Below are 15,012 nucleotides of genomic sequence, written 5' to 3'. Positions count from 1 at the left end.
TACTTGAAAAAAAATCAAGGCTCGGAGAGGTTAAGAAACTTCCAAGATTACCTAGTGGCTGGTGTGAATGCTTTGGGGGTAGATATTCTTTGGTGACAGTGGTATAGTAGTTTTTCTGTTAGTTAAGGAAATTTGAAAAAATACTAAGTTTAAGATACAAAAATAATTATCTAATCTCCTTTCTAAACCAGAGAAAAATTACAATAATAGATACTACCTTTTAGCTTCTTTATTTCTGGATTTCTAATAATCTAACCATAAATTCATGGGTTAAAGCTATTAAGTTTTCAACATATTAAGTGCAGATATTGACTTTTTCTTTAACCCAATTAAAATATACATTTTAATGTTACTTTTAGCTGTTAGAAAAAGGATTGTCCAGTATGCAGCAATCATTACTACAGATCATCTACAGTCTTTTGAGTCATATTGACCTCTCTGCTGCCCCAGTCAAGCAGTTTAATCTGGAGATCATAAAGATTATTGGCAAATATGTGCAGGTGAGTGACTATAAGACATATATGGACTTGTTCCTCTCAAAATGATTCAAAATCATAAAAAAGATTGGAAACACCTTAAATATCCAAGAGAAAGTAAGTGGTTAATACATAAATCAGGGTTTCAGGAATATTTATGACATGGAAAAGAGTTCTCAATTTATCAGTGATTTAGAAAAGTAGAATCTGAGTAGTAGGGTTGGTATGATCCCTAATTTTGATTTAAAAATTACCTCTATGAATGAATGCATGCAAATCGTCATAGTCACCATCTCTAGATGTTAGCATTGTGACTCATTGTCACTTCTTTCTTTACATCTTTCTATTTTTAACCAGATTCTACATACTGAACAAATACTATTCTTAGAAACAGAAGAGCCCTTTGAAGAGTCTGTATTTTAGAGTTGCTTTTTATGTTGATATAAAGGGCCAGCTATTTAGAAAGTAGAAAATCTGACAAGTATAAATGATGAGAAGCTGACCTGGTTTGTCCTAAATTTCACCTTTGAACTATCTTTTTTTTAATCTTTTTTTGGTGTGTGTGTGGAATATAACAAATATACATAGAAGTGATAACCTTCCAAGTGTAATTTAAGATGCAGAGAGCACTTATCAAAGGGAACAAACTCTTTAAAAGCCTTAACAGGGTAATATTTTTTATTTATACTCCAGTTACATTTGCATTCACTGAAGAAAAACTTAAAAATGGAAATACTTGGCTAACAATAAGTTTGTGTTCTGGTTTATATCTGAAAGTAATAAAACTGTATCAGAATTTTTGCTTTTAGTGAGTTAGATAATCCAGGTTACTTTTCTATTCCCTTAAAAGTCAGTGATTGCAAATATTCAAAAAACATAAGATACTTGGTGACTGTTTATCTTCAGTATTTTATCCCACAATAAGTAAGGCTTTGCTAAGTAACCGTTCTATTTACTTGTCAAGCAGATTTCTTTTTTCTTCTTAAGGTTTAAAGAAATTAATTTATCAAATATTTGCTGTAACTCCTATAGAAACACCTACCACACTGAATTATTAAGTTAGAAAATATAGATGCATTTATATCATTCAGAATCCTAAGTAACCTTAAGGAGCATAGATATGTGGTTAAGTGGACTGCACGTTCCCCGTCTAAAAGGAACAGCACAACTTAGCTCCACCCAATGGTTGACGTGTTAGAATTCAAACCAAGTGTGGCCGGAATATCTGGTTTTTAAAGAGAAGCTGGAAATCTGGATTTTTCTCTAAAAATCTCCTAATTTTAAAATGCTGACTCAAATTTCTTTTCAAAAATTTAAAAAAGAATATTCAGCTGATAGGTCATCACAGTTAGTGACTTATTCTTTATTTAAAAACTAAACATTTACAGAATTAAACTCCTCATAATCTTTTACATTTAGAATATAACAACCAATATAATTTATGGAAACATTCCCAAAGAACTTTTAGCATTTTAGAATGCCTAGAGCTTATAATTACTTGTCAGGAAAAAAAAGTCTATTTCTATGTAGTCCTTACTTTGTTTAATGTAAACTGTTTTATGCAGCTGTGTCCTTAAATGGCACAATATTTATGGGCTTTTTATTATTATTAAATATTTTGTGCTTTAGGTATCTTCATATCTTCATATCAAAATGTTAACTAAATTGGTAACTTAGTTTTACTTCCTTTTCTATTTTTTAAAATATTTTTTTGTTTTTTTTTTTTCAGTACGAGTACTCCCCTCCCCACCCATCTCTTAGACTTCTCAACAGTGAAAGAGCATGTAAAATACAAGGTTGAGATGTGATTTTGGGTACTATAAATAAGAAAAAAGTAGTAGATGGTAAAAGGAAAATATTATAAATGCTTTATTAGATATTGGCTTCTCTCCACATATACATGTATCATGTAAATCATTCCTGAATTATGTTGGCAGATGTATTCAAACTGAGAGGAACAGAAAAATAACTCAAAAAACATAGCCACCATATGCATAGGGCAATAAAAACTCCCCCTATACAACTCATAATCCCTGAGAAATCACTAATAATAACTAATAATAACTATAACTTATTATTTGGGGCCTGGGTCATCAAGAAAAGACTAAAATATTATATTTTTGTTATTTTAATATTTTTATGTCAAAAAAAGAAAGTATACATTACAAATTTTTTATCTTCAGGACTTAAAATACTTAAACTTCAGGGTCCTAAAACCATAAATTTCGTTTGTCTTGAAAATTCACATCTATCTAATCCTCTGCCTGCCGTTTTGGATTACTTACTGTATTAGACTTTCTAAGTTAATAATACTTATAAAGCACTTTCAGGGGAAAAAACTAGGTATTCCAATTTGGTAGCATTATTATGTACATGATATCTCATAAATACAATACAAATAATTTTTCTTTTGTAACTTTGAAAGCTCCATTAAGGATCTCAAAGTAAAAATGTGTAATTTATAAGAGGTCTTGTAGAGCAATAGTTATATAGAGTACACTAGATTTTTGTTTTTAGGTATGTATTTGTAACATTGGTATGTTTATTGTTTTTTAACCAGAGTCCTTACTGGAAGGAAGCCCTCAACATATTAAAGCTGGTGGTGTCTCGTTCTGCAAGTCTTGTTGTGCCCAATGATATCCCCAAGGCCTATGGAGGAGATATAGGTTCTCCTGAAATATCCTTCACTAAAATTTTTAATAATGTCTCTAAGGAGTTGCCTGGGAAAACCTTAGATTTTCATTTTGATATATCTGAGGTAAGATCAGGTGCTCTATTAGGAATTTTCATTTGTTCATTTATTTATTCCAAAGCATTTTTCAAACCCATACTCAGTATAAATACTCTTAGGTGCTAAGAAAGCAAGGAGGGAAGACCTATTTTCAGTTTCTTGGGAAAATGAGCAAATAAATATGTGATAAGGGCTTGGCTTGGAAGTAAATTAAAAGTACTTTGGAAATAGCATGTACATCTTGCCTAGAGGAGTGGCTTCAGGAAGGTAGCACCTGGTCTGAGTGTTAAAAGATGAGAGACACATATGAAAGTTAACAGAGGGGAAGCTGAATCCCTGAAAAAGCAGCATATATGAAGTCTTGTAAGTGTGAGAGAGCATGGTGTTCTGGAAATTTCCAACTGGTACACTATACTTTTAGCACAGGGTACAGGGGATGAAGGGTGGAGTGAGAGATGAGGCTGAGTGGATAGGAAGGGAACAGAGAATCATAGGGATCTTGTGTGCCATAGTAAGAAGAAGGCTTTATCTTGATGCGGTAAGAGGTCTTCAAGGATTTTTAGCTGGAGTAGGAAACTATTAGGATTTGTATTTTAGGAAGATGACATTGGTAACAGGATGGAAAATGGACCAGGGGGAGCAAGGAGGGAAATCAGGAACAAATCTGTTAAAATAATTTGTGTAAAAGATAATGTGGGACTGCCCCTAGGCAATTGCAGAGGACATGCCCGATGTTTACAAGGAATTGATAAGATTTGATAGGGGAGGGTAGGAGGTGCTAATTGAGGAAGAGGCATTAAGGTCAGTTGCTCTGACAACTGGATGAATGTTGGCACCCTTTGGAGAGAGTGAGAATGCAAGGAGAACAGACCTTAGCAGGGAAGGAGAGGGCGATGAGTTCAGTCTTTGACACCTTGACTGAAATGACTAAGGAATATACTAATGGAGATGTTCAGTGGGCTATTCGATTTTGGGATCTGAAGTTTTAGAGGAAAACTAGGGTGGATGTAGCAATTTAAGCATTTTTAGTGTTGTTATAAGTGGATAGTTGAAACCAAGGAAGGAAAACTGAAAGGAGAACAGGTTAGTAAAATAACCTGTTTTGGGACTAGACAGAGGCAGGGCCCGTTAATCCAAAAAGAGAACCTGGGTCCTGACTATGTTGCTTATTAATACAAATATCATTTAAACAGCTTCAACTCTTGGCTGGGAATCCCCAATTTTTTTTTCTCCATGCTGGGAACCCCCAATTTGTTTTTTCTCTAGCACCTGAGTGGCCTTGGAACAGTTGACATATCTTTTGGAAGCCTACAGAGGTATTTTTCCAAGCAAGATGTTACTGATCAAATATATTGAGAGGGGGTTGAAAAAGATAAAAATTGAAGATCTAATCACTTCCTTTGTTTCTGATTAAGATTCTGTGTATATATATATTTTTTCCATTTCACTTTAATCTTATTAGAATTTATCCACAACCTTTTTTTTTTTCTTATTTTTCTAGTTAGAAAGTATATTTATTGCTAGTTTTTTAGTTAATATCATCTGCGAATTTCTAACATGGAGTGTGTAGCATGGGATACGATGAAAAAACTGGGCTTTCCTGTTTCTTCTGTGTGAGAAATTTGATAGTATAACTGAATTTTGTTTGAAGCAGAGGTGTGCATTCTCAAAACATTTGATATACTTAATTTCCATTTGTTTCATCACAGATTCTTAAGTACTGCTATGTGTAGGCACTGGAGATATAATGGAGGTACAGAGACGAATCTGGGTCCAGGGGGCTCATGTGTAGAAAGGGAGATGGGCACATGAACAAATTACAGGGGGCGTGGTAAATGTCCACACTTAATTAACGCAGAGGTGGTGGTGGGATCAGAGGCCTCCTTGGCAGTCTGGGGTCATCATTATTAAAAGATGATTAGGGGTTCACTTAATGCACATATCATAGTAAAGAAGTCATATATGCCAAGACATAGGTATGAAAAAGAGCACAGTATGTGTGGGCACCCAATAGCAGGGCCAGTTTTGCAGGAGTGTGAAGTTCAGAAGGGAGTGGTAGTAATTGAGGGAGTAAGCAGGACCATATCATAAAAGGGCCTTGTACGGCATATACATGGGCTTGGATTTTATTTTCAAAAGCAAATTCAGAACATTTTCACATTGCCAAATAAAATGGATTGTCGTAGAATTTTTATTGAAATCAATTTTGGAAACATGATATTTGTAATAAGAAGCTTCATAGAAATCTTCCTCATTGGGGTTATCATGAATATGTGCTAAAGCGCATTATTAAGGCACACACACTTAACAATGTGCATTGACAAAACACCAAAATGTTAACGCATTAAATCTGAGTGGTGAGATTACAGGTAACTTGTTTAAATCTTTTTTTTTTTTTTTTTTTTTTTTTTACTTTCTGAACTTTCTACAGAGAGGATATATTTTATAATCATTAGGGGAAAAAGTGGAGGCGTTGCTTTTTAAAGAAACAATTTTATATTTAAAGTAGGGATAACTTCTCTGATAGTGTCTTGATTTTAAAAAAAGTTATTGTTACCTTTGATTTTGTAACATCTACCTCTTTCTGTTTAATCTTCCTCTTATGTTTTTAGGTTGCTTGTAGAAAATGTCATTATAGATACATACTTTATAGACAGAATTTCCAAGTTGAATTATTTGAGTCAAACACTGGCATTTTGTTTCTGTGTAGACACCAATTATTGGAAATAAATATGGTGATCAGCATAGTGCAGCCGGAAGAAATGGGAAACCGAAAGTTATTGCTGTCACTAGAAGTACTTCTTCGACTTCTTCTGGATCTAATTCTAATGCGTTAGTTCCTGTTAGTTGGAAAAGGCCACAGTTATCACAGGTAAATAAAAGAATATCAAATTGAACGTTCATAAGAATAGAAGAATCAATTTGATTGTATGTTTGAAAACTTGACAGTTTGTCTTATTTTACCAGCAATCAGAGCATTTGAATTCTTCTTCTTTTTCTTTTTCTTTTTTTTAGCGAAGAACAAGAGAAAAGCTAATGAATGTGCTCTCTCTCTGTGGTCCAGAATCTGGCCTCCCAAAGAATCCATCAGTGAGTAACTGTGAATGAATATGTAAAGATTTTTAAAATCTTGTGATACCATGCAGAAATGGAAATTATTCTATCTCCTTGCTTGCCTTTTCTAACTACCTTAGTTACTATACTAGCTAAGAATGAAAAAAAAAAAAAAAAGCATTTACTGTTCCTTGTGACTCTTGGCAACTATGCTAATTAGATATTCAACCAGTTAGTCTTTGACATGAAGATCAAATTTCAGTTCTGCATTCATTGAACAGGCCTGTGGTGGCTCTTGAGGCCCCCATGTCTTGCATTCAGAGTGACAAAGCTGATGGATGGACTTTTTTCTTTTTTCATTTTTTTGGCATGGTGTCAGGTTGTATTTTCTTCTAATGAGGATTTGGAAGTCGGTGACCAACAGACTAGCCTAATTTCTACAACAGAAGACATAATTCAAGAGGAAGAAGTACCTATGGAAGACAATAGCAGTGAACAACAGTTTGGTGTTTTTAAAGATTTTGACTTTTTAGATGTTGAATTGGAAGATGCAGAGGTAAGGATGTGGGCTTTCTATTATAATATCTATATAATAGTTACAGTTGTATGAGAAGTAAGGATTTGACCCTAGGATCTTTCCTTGTTAAGGCCTGTGTGAGGTCAAAAAGGTAAAAATAGGGTCTAAATGTGATTAGTACAATGTGCAGCAAAATAGTAAAATTGTATTAAAATCTATCAAACACAGTTTTAAAGAGGATGGCACTTATTACTGAATTGACTGTTAAGGCCTTTCCTCTAGAACTTACCCTTTTGGCAAAGGACTGATATTCTTCCTATAACATTCCTAACTATTTTCTTCTTTATGATGTAGCCAACTCTTTCAAATGCCTGATTTCATTTAATACTCACAGGGCTTTCTCCTCTGAATTAATACAATCTAGATTAGGTTGATAGTTGTGTCAGTATAGATGCTTTCTAAATGGAAAATCTAACTCAGAAGGTGGATTTATTAGCTCACAAACTGGAATGAGAGCTTTTTAGTCAGATATGGATCGATAAGGTTTCTGGCTGTTTCTCTGCAATTCTCTAGGCTTTGTCCTTCTCTGCGAGTCAGCTTAACCTCAGACAGTGGCAAGGTAGCTGTGATTAGAGGAAGTGAGGGTCACTTCTAGGAATGTTCTCATAAAAGTGAAGAAACAACTTTTCTACACACTTTAGCAAGCCTCTTATCACATCCCATTGGCCGAAGTTGGGACACATGTCAACTTCTGAAACAATCACTGTGACAAAGAGAATTGGATTGCTGTGGTTGTCTTAGGCTATTCAGAACCCATTCCAGTCTCCTAAACCGAACAGTTAATGGCAAATAGGTCAAAAAATCTGTATGCCAGAAGCCCAAAATGCCTAAATAGCAAGTAGCTATACTGTGCATTTATATATCTTTTTCCAAAGAATTTAAACTTACTCATATAGCTTGTGTGCATTCATCAGCTCTCTTGAAAGGCTGTTTCCATTGGCTCTAATAGGTGAAAGGGGGAAATGGAATTTAATGACTGGTGCTAGCTACACAGTTACTTGTGTCCTCAGAGATAGGTTTAGGGGGATGAGATTCCACTCCATGTGCTTCAGCTTTCCCAGCAGATAGGACACTGTGACCGCAGTGCTTCAGAGTCACTCAAATGCCCTTACCCCAGTTTAGAAGCCATATAGACTCCTATGTAATCGTTCACCATTTACATATGCCCACAGATAAAATTGTACAGGTTCATAGGAACCCACAGAGCAAGAATTATTCAGCATCTTGTTGGGTAGTGCCTTTTTTTTTTTTTTTTTTAAGTATTCAACTGGCTTAATCAAAAGGGCATTTTTTACTATACTCCACAGTAGATTCATCCTGCATTACATCCAAGTATATACGTACACACAGCCCTAAAATAAAAGTTTCAAAAAATGTTTCCTTACTGTATGCCAAGCATGATGATATTTTCTATTCTCTTCCTTTCCATTTCATTTATTGTTTTCAGAAAGAGTAGGATGTGAATATATCTTAATAAAATTGCATTTTTTTAAAAAAAGAGTAGTTTACCACTCTCGAAAACTTGATTTCACAACCTACAATTTGAAAACATGTAGGAAATAGAACAGACGTGCACGACCAGGCAAAAAAAGTGTGATGAGTTGGAGAGACCTGCTCCCCCACCTCAAGGCTATGAGCAGTTTCTGATTTCTTCAGTAGTTATTTGCTTTTTCTATTCATAATTTAAAATTTCTAAATCTAGGCTCTTGACATTTTTGTATGGTAAGGTTATTTTTGTTTGTCTTTCTTTTTTTTAAACAGTACTGTAAATGCTTTCAAATTCATCCAGTATCTGAAATGTCAGTAGTAATAAATGTGACTTTTGAATAGAACATTATTAATAATAAATTAAAGATGCTTATTGTGGTTCTGTCTTTAATTCAAGACACAGTAATTTGAGGAGTTGCTAATCTATGCATAATAATTAGGCCAAATGAAATTGTGTAGGTTTTCTAAAACCTGGATATCGTCTTGCTTAGAACATGGTAACAGGAAATACTTGGGAGTGCTACAACACAATCTTAAATGATAATGAAACTTCGGAGTTATCTCTCTACCTTGAAAGCCCATAGTGTATTCATTCCTTCACCAAATGTTTATTGAGAGTTGGTGCCATTGTTATGTATTGTTACATAATAATATTTGAAATGATATGTTCTAGGAAGGTGATTTTCAAACTCTGATCTGCAGAGCCCTAGGCCTTCTAGGATACCCTGAGAAACAGCAAGAAAAGACCCAAGGGCCAAATGGGCAGAGCAGTTCTGTTATGTTTTTTCCCATCAGTTCTCCACAGTTAACTTCCATCTAAAATTTCATTTAAACAAAGTATTCCTCTGCTAAAAAAAAAAAAAAATTAAAAACCTCTATTCTGGAAAATCTCTACCCAGGAGATACAAATAAATCATATTTTGATAGCCAACTCAGTGTAATTTGTCATCTCAGGGCTTAAGAAAGAGTGAAAGAATTGTAACCTTACAAAAGAAAGATCACTGTAGAATAACAGAAACATTACTTATCTAAATCCCTAACATGGAATGAAATTGAAATTATCATATTTCTTCTTGACTGTTTGAAACTGGCAAAGGTTATATTTTGACAGCTGTGATTTTGATTTTAAACTACTTAATAGTCAAAAAAAATGACTAATGAGTTTAGCCAGCGCTATCCTACAGACTAAAATAATTGTGACCTTGTGTGTTGTCAACTGAATGTGGGTAGTTTAAGTCAATTTTGCATTGTACCATCAAGTACTAAATCTATGTAAATTTTGAAAATTTTCTTAAAGTTTGTGTTGCCAAAGTGTATCATGGAAATGTTGTTTTAAGTGTCTGTCTCTGACTTTTTCACAATATATTTTGCATAAAAAAACAATAGTTGGAATCACATGTTGGCTTCCTGCACAAAGCTTAATCCAGAGCTTGAATCAGTCTTTGGGTTTGAGAAATAGAAATCGCAAAGTTTATCCCCAAAGGTGTAGTGTATATTTAAATGTTTGTCTTCGTTCTTTCTAATTCTGTGTGTTTTCCTTTTTGCTAACCAGGAGCTGCAGGTAAGTTGCAGTCTGGTGTTGTGAATTGTTTATTTGTTGTTATTTGTGATGTATCTGTCTTTGGAGTCTCACTTATGTTTGTGTATTAGAATAGAAGTGGAATAGATAGTAGATTTAGTTGGTCCCCAGTAATAAGAGATAGGAAAGTCAAGAAAATTACTTAGTTAAAACAAGTTATAAACCAAATATTTTGATCTCCCTAAATATAATTATTTAAGATATGTGAAAAGTTTAAAGAAATTGAAGGGCTGATTGAAACTCTGTTCATGATGCATTAAGGTATTATTCATCTTGGTATATGTTTTCCTGGTATATTACATTTACTACATTTATAATCATATACTTGAGGTCTTAGAAGTCATGTCTTGCTTTTCCAGGGTGAAAGTATGGACAATTTCAACTGGGGAGTCCGCAGGCGCTCACTGGACAGTATTGACAAAGGGGACACCCCATCCCTCCAGGAGTACCAGTGCTCTAGCAGCACCCCCAGCCTGAACCTGACAAATCAGGAGGATACAGATGAGTCCTCAGAAGAAGAAGCGGCACTCACAGCAAGCCAGATACTCTCACGCACACAGATGGTATACAGTTACCTTTTTGTACAATCACATTCGATCCTATTTTCTTCCTACATCCAACTTAGTAATTGTTTTCTCTTCATTTTCATATTTTCATTTCAGTGTATATAAAATGCACACACCGAAATGAAAATACAAAATTCCAGTGGTGAGTTCTGTTACTCATGACCCAACTAAACATATAAAGGCAATACTATGCACTCATTAACATTAAGATGTATTTTACCTTGCTTCTTTCCTGGTAATGGTGAATTGGGCTGGGCACTTTTAGAAGCCATCATCTTGAATGATACATGTTTTTCCTTTGGTTGTCTGGTATCAGTGTGAACACTGAGGCTGCTTAACTTTCCACCTGCTCTTCTTTCCTAGTTAATGTAAAAGATAGGGCACAACTTGGGTCACTGTCAAGATCAAGTCAGTCATATGGAGGTCTTGACTTCTTTCCCAAGAGCTAGATGGCAAAGATTTAATTAAAGGGTGAGTAGAAATAAGACAATGAAGGCTGCAAGAATAGTCTGTTCATTAGAAATGTGGGGGGTCAAGGGAAGGCTAATGGTGCAGTGGTAGCAGGGTTGAAAATTGAAGATGGCAGTTTGTGTGGAATAGCCGCCATAACTCATGATAAGGAGTCAAACAGGGAAGTGCAGGCATCAGCAGCTGTTATATGAAAGCCTCTTTCATCATGAACTAAACTGGCCTCCCTTTTGCTGTACGCTCCGCCTGCTGGTAAAGTGCTGACAGTGGTATTGAATGGCAGAGGCTGAGCTGGCTTTAGACAAAATATACGGTTAACAGTTTGTGGCTGGCTTCCTTTCACCTTTCCTGTATGGCATCTCATTGTTGCCCCAATATGTCTTTCAGCTAACACCCTATTTAGGGCATTAAGTGATAATTAAATTGTTGGTGATTATAGCACTAGTTATCCCTACTGTGTGTTTATAACACGCAGGCCCGGTTCAAGGTGTTTTACATTTATCAGTTACTATAATTCACACCCCAACCATATGAGGTAAGTGTAGTTTTTGCAATTCTGTAGATTAAACGACTTATCCCAGGTCACACAGCTAGTAAGAGAATTTGAACAAACCAGTCTGCCTCCAGCACCCATGTGCTTAAACATGCTGCCGGAGATTGGCTCTCCAGAGGCCTGTTTTCACTTAAAGGAATGGTCTAGTGATGGCAACAGCGACTGACTGGATGAGGCAGAATGCGGGGTCAGAGTCTCTCTGTGTAACTGTGGTCAAGTGACCTAACCTCTCCTTTAAAACAGGAGTCCTAATAGCATCTGCCTTGTGGGGATTTTTTGAGGACGAAATCCCCTGGGCATATAGAATGTGTTCAGTGAAGGTTCTCTCTCATAAGAGCCATGGGGCAGAAATGACCACCTTCTTCTAGGCTGACCCTAGTCATAGTGGCAGGGAGGTGAAAAAGAACTTGAAGATCTTCTTCCTCATGGGAAGAAAAATTTAGGTTTTGCATTTACCTACTCTGAATTGTAATTGAATTTTCTTATGTTCAATATTGACCTTGAAAAATACTATAAACTTGCTTAAAACACAAAAAATTGTAAGATTTTGTGATACTGATCTTTTATTTAAACAAATGAATGGCGCATTCAGACTTAAGTGCCTGTTTCCCCACTAATGCTGCTTCTTAAGAATCTACAATATGTGATGCAACCCTGCCCTCACAGTCGTTGGAATAAAGGAAAACAAAAATGTTACTATAAAAATAGGAATTTCAGTTCAAGATTAATAAAGTTACATAGAGCTCTTCCACTTTGATAGTTTTTGTTTAGCAAAATTAACCTGTAGTCATGGATATTTTGGTTCTTATGGGTTAGGTGCTTGCATTAACAGCACCCATTCTGGTATAGACCAAATGGGAATAAAGATAATTTTAGGAAAGCACAGTAGCTCTTGTAACTAAGCCCCCAAAATATCTTATGATCATAGTGTTTGTGTCTTGTGGGCTTTGTGACTATTAGTGACTTGTAAATTAGTTCCTTATTTTGCTATTTCTCCTTGTAGTTAAACAGTGATTCTGCTGCAGATGAAACAATGCCAGACCATCCTGATTTACTTCTTCAGTCACAAGATTCCATTGGCAGTGTCACAACAGAAGTGCTTCAAATCAGAGATGAGACCCCAAGTTTGGAGGCTTCTCTAGATAATGCTAACAGCCAGCTGCCTGAGGTGGGGAGAAATGGGGGCTGGTGCATGGCCAATCCAGGCTCCTTTTAGCACTCTGTTACATCCTGTGCTTCTCCTTCAAGAGTTTTTCATCTGGTACACTTAATTATTTGATTTGTTTCCCTGTATTTCTAACCTGTTGGGTTGTTTAAATGAAATAGATAAAACTGATTAAAAAAAAAAAAGTTTGATGGATTAAGGGAATGACCCATGGGTTAAAAATAATCTTGAGAGTTTTTAATGAGCATTTTGTGTTGCGGAATGTGATCAGGTTAGTGTACAGAATGCTTCTGGGGTGGTGAGCATCTTCTGTGGCACGGTGTTTTCCTTGAAGGACCACTTTTGTGTTGTCTTCTCCTTTTGCTTTGTAATTGGGTTTATCTGATTGGTGCTGTGATTGGGATTAAAACCTCAGGCCAGCTTTGTTAGCAGTTTGTTAACTCAAAACCTTTTAAAAAGACTTTGGAACCTCTAGTATTATGTTTTTTGGAAAGGCCTGGGAGAAGTAAGCCAGATTCCAACCTAATGACTGACCAAAAATAAGTAAGTATTAGTTTCCTTAGTGTTTTTTTTTTTTTTTTTAAGATAATTATAGATATTTTCTAGATACTTTTTTCAATCTAATTGTTCTAGCTCTTTCATATGTGCTTTTGGGCCTTGGTAAGTATTAGGAAAATACTATATTTTTGTCCATGTAAACCAGATTAATGTAGTTACTAGATCTAGACTAATCTAGGTATTATATCTCATTTTAGTAAGTTGAATTCTTGTGTTCTTATTAGGTTGACAATTTATTTTATGTATTTGAAACCTCTTTAACAGTAAATGGAGTGTATATTTTGAAATGAAGGCTTTTGGCTCTCTTAGTAGCAGTTTTTAAAATGCCATACTACTATGACTGAGGTTTAGATAACTCAGTTCAACAAATATTGATTGTCGAAGATGCCAGGCATTCTTCTAGGTGCTAGAAAGATGAATGAGGCATGGACCTTGTTCTCAGGGAGTTCATAGTCTATTAAGGGAGACAGAGAAGGTTAAAAAAAAAAGGGGTGGGGGTGGGGCATTACATTTCAGGATGAGAAACTCAGTTACCAGGCACATTTGCTTAGTGAAAGCTCAGAGGAGAGACTGAACTGCATTGGGGGTGATGGTGGTAAAGGCCAGTCTTCATGGCAATGGGGGCATTCCAGACAGGGACACCATGTAGAAGGACATGGAAATATGAAACAGCATGGCATGTTCAGGTAACAGCAAGAAATTCAGTATTTCTAGAGAATAAAATGGAAGAGCAGGAGCTCTAGGAGAGATGACTGAGGTTTGAGACAGGTAGGCCCTATATGCCATACTAAAGCACTGAAGTCATGAAGGGTTTTCATTCTTTCAAGAGATGCCTATTATGTGATAAACTCTATAACAGATACCTAGATTGGAATGCAGGGTATACTAGCATTCATTCATTTAGCCAGTATTTGTTGAGCCCTATCCATGGCTCGACAGTTCAGGGCACTGGGCATATGGCACTGTACAAAACAGACACAGGTTCCTGGTTTTATGAAGCTTAATTCTAGTAGGCAAGCCAGACAATAAGCCATTAAGGCAAATAAAATATAAATAATATATCAGAAAATGATCGTCTTATTAACCATACTAAGAAAAGATAACAGTAAACGAGGACTTGGGTGAGAAGAGGAAATTAGATATGGCATTTGAGGTGAAACCTAAGTGACAAGGAGCCAGCCCTTGGAAGATTTGTAGGAAGAGTGTTCAAGACAGAGGAAGCAGAAGTTTTAAAGGCTTTGGAAGCTGGCCAGTGGGGCTGCAGCACAGGGGACATGAGAGAATAGAGGAGCGGGCCAAGGTGCTCTCTTGGTGGGTCTTGCAGGCCACACAACAGGAAACCATTGGATGTTTTTAAGCAGAAGGACATGATCTGATTGTGTTTATATTTTTAAAAATCTTGGCTTTTTTTTTTGTTGTTGTTGAAAATGAAAGCTAGTCCTAGTACCTGCCTATGTGGAGTTTGCACCCCAGGCACTTTATCATCAGGGGAGTGATGCCATCTGATTTTGGGTTTTAGTAAAGTCTCCATGTGTGGATGGAAGATTGGAGGAGGTTAAGATAAGCAGATAAGTTATAAGAATGTTAGCGAGAGATAAGGAGGTCCTAAACTAAGAAAGAGTACATGAGCTTAAAAAATGTCTACAGGAGAAAACTGACAGGATTTAGAGATGACCCTTAAATAGAATATATTCCTGTCAGTTGTTGGGAGGCTTGTTAAATGAGCATTAATTAGTGGTTACAATCTACTGTTTCTAGTTTGGAACATAGCATGTTAAAAACTCGAGAAATTTTAAT

The 15,012-nt window shown here is 35.7% G+C and overlaps 1 protein-coding gene across 8 annotated transcripts in view; it reads left to right on the top strand.

The window, feature by feature from the left end:
* The window catches only part of FRYL (FRY like transcription coactivator), a 289,611-nt gene that overhangs the window by 238,895 nt on the left and 35,704 nt on the right, over positions 1 to 15,012 (top strand). For all 8 annotated transcript variants that reach the window (XM_037829764.1, XM_037829770.1, XM_037829766.1 and 5 more), the window contains 7 exons: positions 360 to 500; positions 3,037 to 3,234; positions 5,918 to 6,079; positions 6,223 to 6,297; positions 6,641 to 6,817; positions 10,265 to 10,468; positions 12,496 to 12,660. In XM_037829764.1, the coding sequence (XP_037685692.1) occupies positions 360 to 500; positions 3,037 to 3,234; positions 5,918 to 6,079; positions 6,223 to 6,297; positions 6,641 to 6,817; positions 10,265 to 10,468; positions 12,496 to 12,660 (1,122 nt within the window). The remainder of the gene's footprint in view (positions 1 to 359; positions 501 to 3,036; positions 3,235 to 5,917; positions 6,080 to 6,222; positions 6,298 to 6,640; positions 6,818 to 10,264; positions 10,469 to 12,495; positions 12,661 to 15,012) is intronic.

The sequence above is a fragment of the Choloepus didactylus genome, chromosome 3, assembly GCF_015220235.1.
Source record: "Choloepus didactylus isolate mChoDid1 chromosome 3, mChoDid1.pri, whole genome shotgun sequence".
NCBI classification, from domain to species: domain Eukaryota; kingdom Metazoa; phylum Chordata; class Mammalia; order Pilosa; family Megalonychidae; genus Choloepus; species Choloepus didactylus.
Note: the sequence above shows the minus strand (reverse complement) of the source record. Positions and strands in the feature narration are given on the sequence as shown.